General features: G+C 40.1%; 1 protein-coding gene across 1 annotated transcript; it reads right to left on the reverse strand.

The window, feature by feature from the left end:
* Nucleotides 1-12596: 12596 nt before the first annotated feature.
* On the reverse strand, nt 12597-14557 carry C3H14orf132 (chromosome 3 C14orf132 homolog). Its single transcript, XM_009950077.2, has 2 exons — nt 14537-14557; nt 12597-12878 (listed from the first exon to the last, which is right to left on the reverse strand). Exons 1-2 carry the CDS (start codon nt 14555-14557, stop codon nt 12597-12599), a joined length of 303 nt encoding a protein of 100 aa, XP_009948379.2.
* Nucleotides 14558-17613: the final 3056 nt, after the last annotated feature.

The raw sequence follows: 17613 nt of genomic DNA on the forward strand, positions 1-17613 counted from the left end.
ACCCCATGTTAGGTTTTTTTTAATTTCCAGTTTGTGGAATGGTCCTGCACTCTGGTTCTGCTAATCTGATATAGTGGCAGTTTCCCTGGCTTGTATTATGCCAAAAAAGGAAATAATCAAGTGGTTTGAGAGACATTATACTCATTTCGATGCCAAATTTGCTCTGTAGTTTTTGGTTGGGTTTTTTTTGGTTTTGTTTGGGTTTTTTGGGTTTTTTTTTAATATAAAAGAATGCTTCACCTCTTGATTTAACATCTACTCTTTTCCCATGGCTCTTTCCTGTTAAAATGGATGTGTTGCAATGGAAGACTTACCATGCAGGTTTGAAGGAGGCACTTCCTATTTCCCTGGAGTGAATCATAGGTTTTATCTGCACAGAGAAGATGGGGTAAGCTATATCCAGTAGTTACTCTGCAGCAATTTCCCAGGTCAGCTGTGTGTACTCCACTTTGAAGGGATGCAGCCCACTCCCTGTCCTGGCAAGCCCTTGAGCAGCCCTGTGTGGGAGCCAGTGCAGTGCCCTTGTTCCCAGCCTCGTGCTGCACACAAACCCACAGGAAGCACAGGAGTTCCTCATCAGCATAGCCCTGCCATGGTTTTCTGTAGCACTTGTGATGATTTCCTACGTTGTTCAGCTTGAAGCAGAGCTTTTCAGACTCCCAAGTCATTTGTTCTTGGCACAGCTGGTTCCTGAGACAGCTCTTCCCCACTTAGCGTGAATTACTGCATAGTAAGTACACAAGCACTGAATGAAGCAGAGGATTGTTGTTGAGCCATAAAGTAAGGGTGGCTCTCATCTAACTTAAATCAGCCTCACTAGGGAAAGAATTCTTAACCCCAGCACTTGAACACATTAAAACACATCTGATGAATTCTTTTTATCACAGAAGAGATACTAGATAATAAGAAAAAAAATCAGTGTCATTTGACACATTATGCTGTTCATATATTGATAAATTTAAAAGTTGCTTCAATGGAAAGATTATACTGTAAACTTTAGCGTATGAAAGTTCAAAGCTGTTTACAACTGTGCTGTCACATTGTACTGTACTAAAAATGCTCTCATTCTTGTCATACCATGCGTCTTTTCACAACTTATTGGTAAAATTGAAGCTAAACAAAAGTATTCTGAAATAGGACAAAATATTGTGGGTTTTATGTTTGCTTTATGTTTTTCACATTTAAAATGGATTGTTTTTCCAAAGTTGCCTGAAATTCTAGATTACGACTGGAAGTTGGAAAATTGTTGAGTATCCTACAATCAGAAGTGAGGCAACTGGGACAAGAAATTTAAGAATTAGGTACTACATATCCTTGAACTACAAAGGAAACAGGAAGGTAAGAAAAATTCTTACAAGGTCAAAGACTGAGTTTGGCTTTAGGAGACCCCAGACAAAGTGTACTTCAGAAGATGGGACCCACCTGAAACAAAATCAAGTCAGTAAATAGTAAGCAGAAATTACTAGTGAAGGTTACACAGAGGAGAGAAACTAGTTTGGCTAAGAGAAACTGGTGTGGTCATATAAACTACCAAAAAAACCCCAAGCATGAGGCTTTCAAAGGTATTAATGGGTATTTTGATTTACCAGAAGGTGAAGGAAGTAAGTACTTTATAAGTACTTTCTTTGCACCAGCTGTTGCCACAGAGAACTTTGAGGAATATTTACTCAGTCTTTTCAAGTAATAAATATTGCCAGAGATCAAAAGAATTTGGGTATTAGCATAGAGTAAGAAATGAAAGAATAGAAAGATGGGCGGAAAAAAAAAAAGCACCCAGGTGCTTAGAAGAAGACCTGAGCTGCTGAGGAAATAAAATTCTCTAAAATTGTTTGCTACACTGGAAGCCCAGGGAGTAATAAATTGCTTTACCTATCCTTTAAGGAGTCACTAGGGAAATTCTCAGAGCAGTAAATTTTGTTTCTGTACCCAACTAACATCCGCAGGCATAAAGCCTTTGCAAACAGAAATTACAAGAAAAAAATCTTCATAAAAGGAGTATCCTTCTGGCCTGTAATGGTCAAGGACTATCTGCATATGTAAAGGAAAACTGCGAGTCAGTTGATCTCATATACTCAGAATTATGAGGTGCATCTTTACTGAAAGGGTTGTCAGACATTGGAATGGGCTGCCCAGGGAGGTGGTTGAGTCACCATCCCTTAATGTGTTTAAAGGTGGCTTAGACATGGTGCTTGGTGATATGGTTTAGAGGTGTACTTGGCAGAGCAGGGTTGATGGTTGGACCTGATGATCTCAAAGGTCTTTTCCAACCTAAATGATTCCAATAGTCAGGCATACTTGCTTCCAAATCACTTACTGTTTGCAAACTGCAATATAAACTTTGTGAGTGATTTGCTTAGCTCAAAATAAAGCCTTTACAAGAAACAGCATTAATTATCTCAAAATAAAACCTTTATAGGGAACAGCATTATTTGACTCCCACTGGCAAGAGCGTGAGGAGGACAGGCGGGCTGGCTTGCCTTGCATTGGTGAGGGGCTGAGTCACAGTGCCAGTACCTGCACCGCACATGAGCTGGCAACTTCATAGCACGGTGTCCTAAGCCTGCTGCCTTTCAGAAACACTGTGGTGTCTCATAAGTATTCAAAGCAAAAGGCAAGCTCCTGTTTGATTCCAACGTTTCTGTTATCACAGCAGGCAATGAAATGGATAGCAGGCTGTTTATAGAGGTACTTGATCAACCCCCCCATAAAAGATGTGTCCATGCTGCAGTTAACACAGTGAAGTCAGTCAGTCATTCCAAAATATTTGAATTAATTATTCTTTATCCTAAAGAAAACTGTAATGTAGGATTAGGCAAAGCAAAATATGTCATTTGAAATGCTATAGTGGACAGGCTGTCTTGGGCCAAAAGACTAGTGTTCTTTGTTAGTCTCACTACAAAACAATTTACATTGGAAGACATTAGGATCCAGTGTGTTTACGTAGATAATACTGTGCAAGAAAATAGTGCAAACAGTTTTAGCTAGTTTTATTAGTCTGAACACACATAGCTAAATCTTTAAATGCCTGTTCAACAGAACATTCTCATCCATTTTGTAATAAAGAATGGCTAACTAGCCTTTAGAAAACTTGCCTTTAGAAAACCAGCTTTTAGAAAAGAACTGCTGACCAGCCTTTAGAGATAGGATGGAAGGCCAATTTGTACTAACCCTTATGCATATATCCATTGCCGACTAACTAACACTTTAAAGATAAGAATGAAGCAGAATCCACCAAGTGAAGGACAGCAGGTGGAATCCTCCAATCAGACTGTGGAGCTCAAGGAACACAAAGGACTGAGCAGGAGAGACAGGGAGGGCAGCTAGCCAAGAGCTGGTTCTGTGAATTGGAAAAGACCCAGGATGGTACAGGGCATGCGCCACAGGACAAGTTCAAAAGTTCAATCATGAGGAAGACTCGGACCTTCATCCCCAAGGACCCCTGACGGAGGCGTAACTTGGGAGGACCGAGGCGGGACTATGGGAAGAAATTATGTTAATGAATTCCTGGAAATAATTAGAATAACCCAACCTTTTCTCAGAAATGTAATGAATAAAACATGAAAGCTGTAAATATAAAGCAAGAATCCTAATGCTTGGGCACTCACATATGGAAGGAGCTATCCCCCGTGCTGCCTGGCGCCACAATAAAGAATACCTGCTTAACAACACTTAGTTGTTATTGAGTTTTCTCAGATTCAATTTCTAAATTATTCTCATTTCTAATTAATGTACAGAGTTTAGAAATGAACAGAATCAAGATAAGCATGATTCCATAGCTGCAATGGAAAAGTGAATTATAATTAGATATTGCTGTAGTGTAGCAATTGCACTGCCTTACGTTCTGATGGGTAAACTCTGGAATATGTTATGTTGCTAGATTAATAAAGACTGGCACTACAAGAAAACATGTCTTGGAATTTTAATTTTTTTAATGAATTTTTATCAGATTTGCTATCAGGATTGGCATGTGCATGTTCTGCTTTTTATTTAAAATCATGCATGACAGGTCACTTAGCATGTCCTTTTGTCATTCCTTCTGAAGGATCTTTTGGAGAATCATAAGGCATGTGCTAATCTACATGCTATATTGCATTAGGAAAACAAAATGTTTTCCTTTCTTCCCTTTGCCACTATTTCCCTTTATGAAGCTTGATGAACATCCAACAGTGAGGTTTGATGCACCCCTCAAGTCCCCAGAAGTCCTTGGAATGGCTGCCCTAGGACAGGAGTTTGGGGCCACAGTCACAAAAACATCCACACTTCACCATGGACAGGACGGTTGTGCTTAACTGAAAAGAGAACTGGGAGAGAGCAATGACACAAGGGTTCATGGTATAAGGGCTTCTGAGCTTACGTTTGAAGAAATTGAGACATCTTTTTTGGGGTTCAAGATGTGTTGAGGCACTTCTTGGACTTTGAGACCAGGTGAATCCATTTCTACAGAAATAGTCGCAGTGTTTTGTTTGTGCCATATATGCAACAGAGATGGCTTCCCAAAGCTGACAAAACATGCAGATTTGTAAATTGCAACAAATTATTAGTGTCAATGTATCACTGGAAGTAATAAATAACAGCAGTTACAGACTTCTAAACACTCTCAGGTAAACTGAGAATAAAATGAAAAATCACACACTGCCATCAGTTTGAAGAACTTTATCCAAAACCACAACTTCCATCCTATATTAACAAAACTTGTCATTTTCACCATAGTAAAAGAATGGAAATACTAAGTACACACATAGTGAAAGCAGTTAATAAAAGAATATAACAGGAGCTTAAAAGAATACATTTCTGTTAACTAAACTTGCTAATTACAGTAAACTTAGAGAAAACAGAAGACTTTAAGTTGTTTTTCTCTTTACAGATAGAGATCCACATTTCAAGAACAATAATTACAAGAGTAAAGGTTTTTCTTTAAACCAACCCATATATTACAAAAACAATACAGAGAAGCCCTGCAAACTTGTTAGTGTATGAAACAGGGTAGCAGAGAGAAAGCACAAGAGAATTAATTAAACTGTCGAGGATTAGTAAGAAAATAACCATGCATACTAAAGGGCTCCTGTAAAGCTGTTTTATACGAGCTGAAAGATATAATTTCCATATGACTGTGTTTTTGCGTGAAGTACAAATGCTTTCAGAAGTGTCACTATTTAGCTTATTTTGGAAAAAAAACAAACAACAGTTACGCAGTATTTGAGATAACTGAAAAAACCCAAATGTTATAGGCTACCTCACAAAGCTATCTATCAGATTTATTTACATTAGTTTAAACTTTCACTGAGGCCTTGCACTCCATTTCTTCCAAACTTTGTTAGAGAAAGAACAAGTATTTCTCGGGTTAGGTGCTCAGACAATAGAAAAAATAGTGCAACTGTTTGCTACATTATATACCCTTCCAGCATATCTATCAAAATATTCAGACCTGGTTTTTATTACCTCTTTGTTTAAAAAAATACAGCGTTCTGCTCTCTTTCTTTCTTTTGATTAGGAAATTACGGACATCTTCAGATATATTTAAAATAAAACCCCAGCAACCCAGAGCTGGTCCTGCAAGCTGATCCACTGAAGCAGATGTCAGAAGTGTAGAAGAAATGTTATTAATCCAGTTGACTCCACGTGGAGGCAAAAGTCCTTCTGGATAGAGCCACGTGCAGGCTTGGGAACATCAATCATCCTTATGAAGGCAGTAACTGAAAAGAGTTTTGGGCATAGATCTGTAAACAGTTTAAACTTATTCGCTCATTAGTAGGACTGAACTCCACAGGAAATCCAACATCACCTTAATGACTGCAGCTCAGGAAGGTCCCAAAACAATACCAGAACAAGCTGGGACTTGTGAGGGAGGCTTTTCAGTAATCTCGGTTCTAGCCAAGGAATACACTTCCTTTTGGTCACAATGACATTTAGAAACACTCGATCTGGCTATAGCAGCTTGGCCATGCATCTGAGAACTACAGGTGTGACTAGATTTGAAACGGCTTGGTACATTGTGGTTGTTTTTCTTTACTGACTAGCGTTTAATGGCCTTGATCCTACAATAAATCACATGGAGCTTTTCTGTTCTTCCTAGTGTCCACTTCCACTCCCCTTGCCTTACCCCAAGTGCATTACTACTGATTCTGATTTGCTAAAGATAACAAAGGACTTTGGGTTGGGAAAAGATTAGTATATGCTGACCGCAGAACAGTGCAGAATATATATGAAATCTGAATTTCTAAAAGGAGCTTTGGGTTGTATTGATACAGACAATGGTTATCAAGCTTCATGGCCACATCTTACTCTTCAGCTTGGAGGGAAACAGCAGTTTGCTAAGGCAAATAATGATGAAGATCTTCCTACAGGAAGAGACTTTCTATCACTTACTGTGATAAGTCCTTACTTATCACTGACTTTACTGTCAGTGAAGGTCAGTCAAGGAGGTGGTTAAGAACCACTGAAGACTATTGCTAGCTTCCAAATGCTCACATGCTCTGATACCAGGGAATGAAAAGAATACAGAGAACATAAGGGAACAAATAAAACGAAGGCATAGATACACATGATGACCTCACAAGAGGTTTAAAGGGATGGATGTGAGTTTACATCAGGGTACTTTGAGGAGGAATGAAGAATGATGCAGCCTAAAGGATCAGGTAGTGACTTTTGAGACATTCTTGAGAAGTCATTTGTCTCTGTCCTCAGCCTTTTTAAAGTCTGGGTAATAGTAAGATCCCCTTTGACACCTACTGGCATAACACTGTAGATTAAAATGAGGTGATGCTACAGGACAGATGATACTTAACTCATTGACATTCCATCCTTAAGAAACCTAGGTGTTTTATGCTTTTGCAGGGAGACTAAGCGGAGCTTTGGAAGGTAAATCTTGCATGAATTCTACCAACAGGGGAAGCTTCTCAAGTATTTTCTACAACTGAAAAATATCTTCAGCAGCCTGCATAGGAAAGATAGACTGGGTGGCACAATGCTCCCAAGACTTCCCAAAAAGATGGCTTACCATTTGAGCTCATACAAAAGGGCATTTGCCTCAATACCAACAGATGAAGTTTGCCTATGACACTCAGGCAAACCTGCCTTCAGAGATGCTTAGATATGTGTCAGATTTGTGTTATTAGGGTTCTTTTCCAGTTCCTGGCTCTGTTGATGTAATTCCCAAAACAGGTTCCTGGAAAACTAGGTCTGGTCATGTTGTCTTGGTGTAAATACTCTCGTATAGGCCAGAACGAGATAAAATTGTCATGCATTATGTTCTGCAAAGGCACATATTCCCCTGGAGTCTCCTAGGGAAACAATTGGACACTTTCCTCCTCCTTTGTGCCTGAAGGGCCAAAAAAATAAAAAGGGACATGGTTGGTCCCTAGCTATTAGGAGTTCCTGACACATCCAGAGAATAGCATACACATCTATTGCTCGTTCTATGCTAAATGAAGCATAGCTTCATTTCTCACTGTTTTGAGTTAGAAAAACAAGGTAAAGTGCAATGAGGGGTTGTATGACAAAATACAAAAAGTTAGTGTTAGATCAAGGACAGTAGGAGACTTTAAGGCCTCTGGATGCTTTGATTTCTTTAGGATGTTCCCAGATCAGAGGCAAAGGGCTAACTACATGTTAAAACAGCCCTATCTTTACCTTATGGGTGGTGGACCAATATATCAAGAACAACATACCTAGCAGAATATTGATCTCTGGCTCTTCTTCTGCAAATGGAATAAACGCACTTGTTTCCCTGAGGACGAGCAAGCTATAAGATGAGGAGGGATATACAGTATCTGATGGTTAATCCACTTAAACTCAGCTCAGGCTATGTGTCCAGGAAGCCAGCAGGGCTCAGAGGTGCAGAGCATGTGTTAATGAAGCGCTCAGCTCTGCCTGTCACAACCCTGATGCCTGACATTATAACAGGGACCTGACTGCCCTTTTCCTTTCTGTGCAGTAACCAGATGAAACCAAATTCTCCAGAGCTCTGCTCTGAAAGCACATTTTGATCTGGGATTCCTATTTTTGGCCTATTTCTCTCAATAATGAAAATCATCCTTTAAAAGAATAATCTTCCAGATTCTCCTCTGTGATTAGCCACAGGAAACCCAGTCAAATTACATTGGATAAACTGACAGTGCTACATGAAATTAATAACTCTCAACAGCCTGCAGAGAAATGTGAAGAGGATATTAACAAATGGAATTGTTTGAGAACAGCAAAACAAAAGGTTCTAATAACAGATAAAATAGATAACAACCTACAGACTAAGGACTTCTGTTTTCATTTGGTGCCAGACACAAAGGCACATTTTCCCTTTGTCTTCAAATGGAAGTACAGGATAAGACTATAATGGCTGGCTGTTTCTATTCACTTTTGATTTGGGACTTGCTATGACTTGCTATGCTCAGAAGTCTGTTGGGATGCTGACCGCCCTCAAGTCTCATTGTAAACAAGAATTTGGAGAGGGGATCTCATTACTTCTAAGGTATCTATCAGCTCACTTGCCCACTCAAATGGCTAAATACTTATTTGTAGCAGATGACTCTCTCCACTACTGTGTTGTGTAAGTTTCCAAATCTGTTGTTCAGTTTTGCAATTGTGTTGACCCAGAAATACATCCTCCTCCCTCATTTTATTTCAGGAGGATGTTAATGCTGTGGACAAGCAGACTCCTAGCCCTGCAGATAAAAATATAACTGGAGTAGATGTGCGGGTTTCCCTGCCCTGTTCTCCTATCAAACGTGCCTTTGCACCCATCTCCATAACTGTTCAGCCTTTAGTGTCTTTGCTGTGGTGCCCGCACAGCTGTTGTGTTGAGTTGCTGGCTGCTTAGAGCAAAAAAAATCTTGAGACAGTTCAATTATTTGATAGGTTGCTATCAATCCCTAGAGACCACGGCTAGAAGAGGCACATTAGGGCACCCAGCCTACCTGCTTCCTATGGCTCATCAATAATTTTGCACAGCACACACAGTATTGCTTCTTCTGTTTGTACAATGAAGTTTACAACATAGCTAGGGGTCTAACACTGCATATAGAAAGTGGTTTGCTTTGTCAACTACAGAGCAAACTCTGGTCAGGATCTTGTAACTTACTTGTGCTAGATGCTTTTATTTAAAGCAAGGATCTTCTAGAAGTGGAATCCTGCTCTCAGGCTGAAACACAAAGGGCTCAGCAAAGCACAGAGCCCTCTTCTGCTTTTACAGAAGAGCTTCAGAGAACAGGTCTGGGGAATGCGTTTGGGCTTCCTCATCACTCCTCAGTGAGTGACATCAGTTATCGCACAGCCTGGCTCCAAGAAAAGGAGAAGCTACAGTGCTCCAAGTCAAGCTGTGTTGACAGTTCAGGGTATAACATATACCCACATTAAGAAGCCGTAAGACATTTCACAGGACCATACCTATGAAACATCCACCATTCATTCACTTCTCCACTTCCCTCAGTGACTCCTCTAAACTTAATAATGGATGAATCCCTTCTTCAACAGCAGAATTTAAGCCTCCTCTAACCCGCCAGACGACAGAAGTTGTAGTGGATGAATTTAGAACACAACATCTAGAAACATACTGTGCATGTTATCACTATCAAAGTAGATCAGAGTTTGAACTAGTCTTCTCACTGTGATTTAGGGATGTTTAATACAGCTGACAATATTCTGTACAGGCTCGTGTGCAGTAACCTTGCACCTGCATGCTAAACCTATTTTTTCTCAATAGAAAAGCTGCACAGTTAGTCTGCAGCTTTAACTATGAGATAGGAAATGCCTGCACTTGCTGCCTGCACCCAGTTTGCCATGTCACTCTGTCAAGCCAATTACTTTAATTAAGTTTCTGTTTGGCTTTTCTTGACAACTCAGCTTCTAACGATGAAAATACGTATGATGATGATCTGGATGAGGGAGGCAGAACTCATTGTTTTCCAACACTTCTGCTATTACTATCAATTTCACATGAAACTAGGGCACTTTCTTTGGGAAAAACAACACAAAATTGTCACTTCATTTCATTAGCAGTAGTGGTTTTCTGCTGTTCCAGCTCTAACGTTCTTCTTCATGGGTGAAGAATTTAGTCCAGTGTTTTGGGAGAGAGATGCAAACATTGCTAATTGCACTAAGATTAATATTCTAGGAAATTTAAGCAAAGCATTCAGCTGGCAAATTCATTAAGCAGTAGAATAATCCCATTGGGCAGGTACCACAGTGTCAAACTGGTCTTAAGCATGGTGGAAATGTTTTGCTCTTCATGCAAAAACAGTGCTTGCAAACCTGGCCTAACTAGAAACACTGGGGAAAAGTCCGTGAGTAGTTGATACAATTACAAAGGCAAGAGAATATCAGAAAATGGTTGGGGACAGTACATTACTTTCAGCAGTATTTCCATGGGTTCTACATGTTCATACAGCAGGTCTTGTCCTGCTTAATTCTCCATTGGAAACTTCTCTGCAGCCTTCCAACCTCACTTAACAGCTTGCTTTCTACTCAGCAGGAATAAGGTGGAGTGTAAGAACAGGAAAGGTACACGGTTTATGCAGCTCCCTTGTTTTTTATTGTCCTCTGCCTATGAAGGAATGAATAGCTACATTAGGACAGTGAAAACCACCATTTTGGTATCATTCTTAAGGCTACAGCTATTTTATTAGACAGAATTTGCATTCTGTTCAGCTGATCTTCCAGAACTGGGCTTCCCCCCAAACTTTTTCCCAGCACAGATCTCATCTGTCCTCAACCATCTTCACCATCTTCACCTGTTTGCCTACAAACAGGGAAATAACTACACACACAGAATCTCCATTCCTCAAGTGAGTTGTCATTGTTTTTCTCATCCTCAAAATAACTTTGTTTCTTTTCTCCCCCCTGCTAGCTCTGTTTGCATCTTTCCCAGCTTTAAAAGACAGTTAGCAGAGAGTGAAAAATACACACAGTGACTACTGAGTGGTTATAAATACTGATTTGGGGGATGCTGCTTTGATTCAAGTAACTGTCCACCAGCCCTGCAGGAAAATGGGCTTAAAGAGAAAAGAAGAAAATCCAAACCTCTCTATACATTCAGCAGCTCTTAGTCCAGCCTCAAGCTCAGTGGCAGGCAATTGTCAAAAATAGTCTCTGTGCCTTCAGACAAGGCTTTCTGGAATTAGGGTAGTAGCTGTATGAGACAGAAAAGCTACACAGCACTTGCAGACACATAGGGAGAATTTGTCTGCTGCTCTAAATGTACAGACATTTTATATATTTGTGTTTATTTTTTTAAGGGGGAAAAGGGAGATTTCCAACAGAGGTGATTTTTTTTTCCTTCCCTCAAGATTTTATAATCTCTGAAACAAGGAAGGCTACAGATTATTTAGAAAAGATACAGCTTGTGAAAAGGAACTGCTCACGGGAACAATGCAGTGAAGATGTTGTCCCTCAACAGAACAAATCTAAATGATAATCAGAGTTGTTACCTAAAGCAGGCTATACAAAAATAATTTCCAAGAGCCTTATCAGATCCCAGAACCCATATTAATGCCGAAATATAAGCAACTGCATATCTGTCACTTACTACCTTTTTTGTGCTGCATCTACCCCAGGACACACTTGACTCTCATACTCACTTCCTTGCAAGCACAGATGTGTCCAATCTTTCTTTCAATCCTATTTTTCTCATAGACATAATCTACTTGCTAATTAGGCTTCGCAATTTCCCCACATTCTTTTGATACACTGATAAGCTTATGAAAGTACATGGAAATCTGGATTACAGTGAAATGAGCTGAAAAACATAGTGTTTGGCCTTTATTTCCTGGAAGGGACACATCTACAAACTCCTGCAATCCAGCACCTCTAGACAGAAATGGGAGTTTGTGCTACTGCTCAGTTTAACATTTCCTCCTCTGGAGTGCAGAGGGTCTGCAGACCAGCCACACCTTGCAATAGCTGTGCCTCCTCCTGCAAACAGTAGACAGGTTTAGCATCAATTCATAGATTATCAGACCCAGTAACTGGTACTGGAAGGCAAGAGTTAGATAGCATGCATCTGCCTGTCAGAGCTTTAAGACCCATGATTTTGAACACAGCCTAATAGTGTGTGCACATGCTGAAGACCCACACGCAATGAACTTGCACTTCATCAGAACTGAGCCAATGCCAATCATTCAGTCCATCTTGAAAACGACGATGTCCAGCAAACATGACATAGAACAATTTCATACAGCTTTATGCCACAGTAAAAAATGCACAAAAGAGGTGACAAAATGCAGAAGAGCTGCTACAAAAGTCTAAACAGTAGAAAATAAGCACTTTCCATATAAATCCCAGTTTCTCTTTGTATTTACTACAACCATGTTGGTCTCTCTTTTATTACATTTCTATACAAAACTGGTATTGGCTCTGTTCTCAATTAAAGCTCTCACCCCCATACCATTTGCAATTGCATCCAAACTTTCTGCCATCAATATTCAAGATGATTAACTTGCATTTCATTTCCATGATTGTGGCAGCACTTCATCAACAAAGTCCCTACCTATATGTATTTATATAGATATACATGTATATATACACACATACATACATACATACATACATACACATGACAAATACTGTTGCAGCTATCCTCTCTTCCAGTGTTTGGAGTGACAGTCATCCTAGAAGGTGAAGGCATACACCACTCCCACAACCACAATATTTCCAATTGTTGCTATTATTGCAATCCATAACAATATGGCATCATTTGAAGAACGGGATGTCTCTTCTGGTGGATTCTGCATGGAAGAAGCTGCATGGACGTTGGCTGATGAGTTAAACAAGGAATACTCTGTACTAAAGTCCTCATTGGGTGAGTCCATAAAGGCTCCTCCCATAACAGGAAGCTGTGGAGAAAGATATGGCAAAATTAGATTGAAGGCAAATATCTGTATTTGCTTTGTCTCAAAGTCATTAAAAAAGATTAACCACTACCCGACTTGCAAAATTACTGAGATTTCATGTACATGGTGCTAACCTGTCAGGAATACCACAGACACACACTTTACAATATTTATTCCATTTGTGTTAGAATCCACGTTATTGCAGAAAATGTATGTATATTACATGGCATATACATAAGAGCTAGCATGCACGCTTCAAGTCAACCTAAGTGATTGTATGCATTTAGAAAGAAGAAATGCAGCTATCCACAAAGCACTCACATACCAAAATGTATGTTACAGCAACATGATTGTTTTGTGACTACCAGCAATGGTATCATGCTGCTGTAAGGCACTAAGCAAGTACAGCAAGGAAGTGATGCAGAGAAACTGCTCTCCTTTTATGTATCACTCAGAAGTGAACGCTTGATTTATGTAGAGATCATGCAAAAATATATGAACTGCAAAAGTTCTTACTGTAAAACAACTGGAGTGCACTCAGTGCACCAACTTCTTGCAAAACACACCACTGCAATGATTCAGGATTTATAAATCTATACAATGGAAAACTTCAAATTTGGTTTTGAAAGGCTCCATATCAATGAAGCAAGTTGCAGATTTTCAACACTTCTCCCACCCTAGACTTCTCCTAGTGGGAAGACAAAGTTTCTTTGGTGCTCCTAGTGGATTTCTCAGTGGTGCCAGGAAAAGTTCTCAATAAGACAGCAGTTATTCAATACAGGAATATGGAAAAGTTAAAGAAAAAATTAATCGTTTAACCTTGTCCTTATACAGGTTCCAATTGTCTTCCCAACTTCATCCTAGATCACAACACGTATTCTTTATGATTCAACAACTGTTATACCCTCTTATAGAGGTGTAAAATTACATCCTTCTCCAAATGTATGGATTTCTCATTCAGGCAAGAGAAGGATACCTACTGCAGTACTAAGACTATCTACTACTAAAAAGAGGCTCACACAGAATCTTTTTACTTCTATCCTTGTCCCTTTTATGTTTAGGAACACAGATCTCGAAGTCTCCCTTGGCTCACTGAGTGCAGGCTTCACAGTCTCATGTAAGTAGAGGACTTTGCGGTGCCTAGTGACACGGTTTCATGGTGGACTCAGCAGTGCTAGGTTAATGGTTGGACTCGATGATCTTAAGGTCTGTTCCAACCTAAACAATTCTATGATTGTTTCAGAAAAAGCTGCAGAACATCTGCTTCACATATCTATAAATGCTCAGGACACACGTCTCTGAATATCCTGTAAAAAGCCAAAGATCTGCTCAGCAACCTTAGGAACTTGAAGTGTTATGTACTGCAGGAAGAGCATGAGCAGCATGGGTATCATAAAGCCCTGACTTTCTGCACTACTCAGTAACTAAAGCTCCTGGAGGACTGTAGCAGGTGGGTAGACCAAACCCATGGCTTTACTGGGGAAAAAAAATCAAAACAGAGACATATGTCTAAATCTCTCCGCCAGCCTGACCATAAAGGAAAAATTCCATCATGACATTGATGACTGGTTTGATCTTGAGCAATGAGTAAAATCTAGGCATCAGTGCATCCTACCTACACTCTCCTTTCAGATCTGGTAGAACTCCAGTGCTTCAAGGAAAGCTCCAAAAAGTGTGGGAATGTTCTCCTTAAGAAACACCCTTGCTGCAACACCAACCAACCTTTCCTTCACCACCATGGTTTCCACGCTGCTGCTCTCACCTCCCAACCTTTAGATGTAATTACAATATCCTGTTTTATACCCTACTTGTAAGTGCCGCTGGATTTTTGGCATTATTATTCTTAGCCTTTCTCAACAGGGCTTTCTTCTACAGATGAAACTTTCTGGCTCTGTAATAACAAAATAAAAATCCTTACTGCTGTTATACCAGTAGTAGCACTAGTATAATTTCAGCAGTACTGTTGAAATCACCACGGCCTATGAATAACAGAAGCCTTGTCTTTGTTTAGCCTTGTCTTTGTTCAGCCACATCACAGAAGGCTGCTATACCATCAGCCCTAAACTACCATGCCCAGTACTCGCTGAGCTGAAAAATCAGTTTCTTTTAACACCCTGTCCTTCAACTTCTTCATCACATTTTGGTTCTCCCAGTAACCTCTCCCCTTGGTACCAAACTACACCCTTCTGGCTGTGTGCAGCTGTGCTATGGAGGTTGCTAAACAGGACAAGATTTGAGGATAACCCACCTCTCCTCTCCACAGTGGTGGCTGTAATCTACAAATTAGAGCAAAGAATTCGGGAAGCTTGAGAATAAACTAACTTTTCTTTCTTACTATCCATTAGATTTTACAGAGCTATAAAAGACAGACTCTCTTTCAAAGCTGACTGCTGAATAAATTTCATCTGTACTAGAAAATATCATGTCACATTCAAAATGAAACAGAGAATGATGAAAGACCACAATGGATGGCTCATACTACCTAATCCACATTAAACACAATTATCTTTGATTTCAAACATGATTAGACAAAAGCAGTTTGCAAGAAACAGGAAATTGCAAAATTCAAGTTTGATACATTCTGCCTGCATCACAGATTTTTCACAGTGTGCTTTAAAAAGAGCCAAAGCTTCCATTTCTCAACAAGCTCAGCTTGATGTTTTGAATCCAATTCCACCAGCCTTTTTTATGTCTTGGGATTTCATAAGACAAACATTGCTCAGTTTAATCAGGATTTATTTTTATGTAGAGATTGCCATAAAAGGCAATTCTGAGTTCAAACATAAGTGTATTTACACAGTGATGTTGCCATTTAACAGCTACGGAGACACTAGATAAAGATCTTCACAGCAAATGACAGGCATACATTTACCATACTGACAGCAAAATGCTCAATCTGAGGTGCTTGACTCCTTAGCAAACCATTTTAAGCGTATCAGCATTTAGGATGGTCTATTCTACAAAATCTTTCAAAAGGAATAATAATCCAAAATATAGAGGTACACATATATGTGCATGTGCCCAAGACAGTGGGAGGCCGTGAGCGCTGTTCCAGTCAATGATACCTGGTTTTTGGGCCACACATTCTGTGCTCTCAATGACTTATTTGAAGTGACAAGCTTCCACCCTGTGCTGTGTCCACCTGGTGCTGTCACAGAGGCAGGGAGAATTCGTGTAGCAGCACAGCTACATACTACACTGCAAATGATGTCAGATCTGAATCTCCTCGTACCATCTAAGGCTCAAACAAGCTGTTTGCACCATCTGAGGGAACACATGGTGAAACAGCTCATCTGAATCTCCAAAAGGCTTGCAGTGACCTGATAGAAAACACTGACATTCAGCACCTGGCACAGGCTTTTTCTGTAAAATTGAATTCCAGTTTTTCTGTTTGTAGGTCAGTAGCACTTCACCGCAGATCTGGAAATAAACCTTCCTGCCAATTTCCCATTTACAAAAATTGTATCTTACTAAATGTGTATTTCTCCCTTCTCACTGCTAAAATGGCATAACATAAGAGCACAGGAATGGCCATATGGTGTCAAATGGAAAGTCCCTCTCCCATGTATATTAGCTCCAACACTGGCCGTAAATAGATGCTTAGGAAAGAGTAAGAGCACAAGAGGACAAGCATGTCTGATACTACCCCTTAACAACTCACAGCCTCCAACTGTTTTCAGCTCAGGAAGTTCATAAGCCAGATGCTATCGGTATGGATTTAATAACTTGCAAAGCATTTTGCTACCATGAACTTGTCCAGCCTCCACCACCTAAAGCTGAGCATCCTTCTCAGTCTGGCCTCTTACTGCCATTTCACAGTCAGGGTTGCCCCATGATTAGAGTCACGTAAATCATCCCTGGTAGATATGCCCATCTCTCCACTGGAAAGAAGGAAGCATGGATGATTAGTGTCAACTAGCAGTCTATCTTTTTGGTAGATTAACTTCAGTGAGATGAATCTCATCCTCTGTCTTGATGTCTTTGTTCTCCCAAAAGGTACAGTATCTTCCCTCTGCAGACTTATTTGAGATATTATATTAAAGGCTGTGAGACATCCAGACCCAACACTAATGGGAGTTGCAAAGAGCCTCTGATAAACAGTAGGCTAAGGACAGAAAGCCTGTAATGCTTTCTGTGCTTGCGTTAGTTGTCTGTCTGCCTTTTCAAAGCAAATATACACCAATTTACATCAGCGAAAACATTCACCCATGTCACTGCCATTACAGTGACCCAAAGTCTGTGGTAGTCTTAGAGGGTTTTTATCGTTCAGGCAAAGCTGTGCAGAGCCTGTGCCACCCTCCCCAAGAGCACTGGGCGAGGAGGCCAGAGCAAAGGGTTAACTGGGAAATATGCCAGTGAGGGATATGGCAGGAGTAGGAGGCGGGGGGGCTGGAAATGCTGTAGCACTGTTTGGAAATGAAACTCTTTTCCTAGTGACTATGTCAATATTGTTGAGTAGAGCTAATTGTACGTTGCTTGCTAAATGGCTTCTGGGACTGGCAGAGAAAGAATTCAAATCAAAAAATAGCAACAGGCAGAAAACCAAACAGCAAAATGTCAAGTGGTAATGAGAACACCCACTGTGCTGAATACCTCCTACCGACATCCAAGAGGATGCTTTAGGGTCACAAGGAGGAGAACAAGGCTCTTAAACCATTAAGTGATACACTTTCCAGTTAGCAGAAAAATCCTATTTTATAACCAAAATGACTCATATAAAGGAAAAACACCAGGTACCAGCCACTGATACTCAAAAAATGACAACTTTCTTAAGTAGCACCACATAAAATCTATC

The sequence above is a fragment of the Leptosomus discolor genome, chromosome 3 (assembly GCF_034619465.1).
Source record: "Leptosomus discolor isolate bLepDis1 chromosome 3, bLepDis1.hap2, whole genome shotgun sequence".
NCBI classification, from domain to species: Eukaryota; Metazoa; Chordata; class Aves; order Leptosomiformes; family Leptosomidae; genus Leptosomus; species Leptosomus discolor.

What these genes read in the sequence shown, in the direction of transcription:
- C3H14orf132 (XM_009950077.2), bottom strand. Translation starts at nt 14,557, where the DNA reads ATGGTGGTGAAGGAAAGGTTG. An exon ending in TGGTGGTGAAGGAAAGGTTG is followed by an intron (nt 12,879 to 14,536) that starts GTTGGTGTTGCA and finishes AATGACTTTGAG; the next exon opens with ACAAAGCAAATACAGATATT.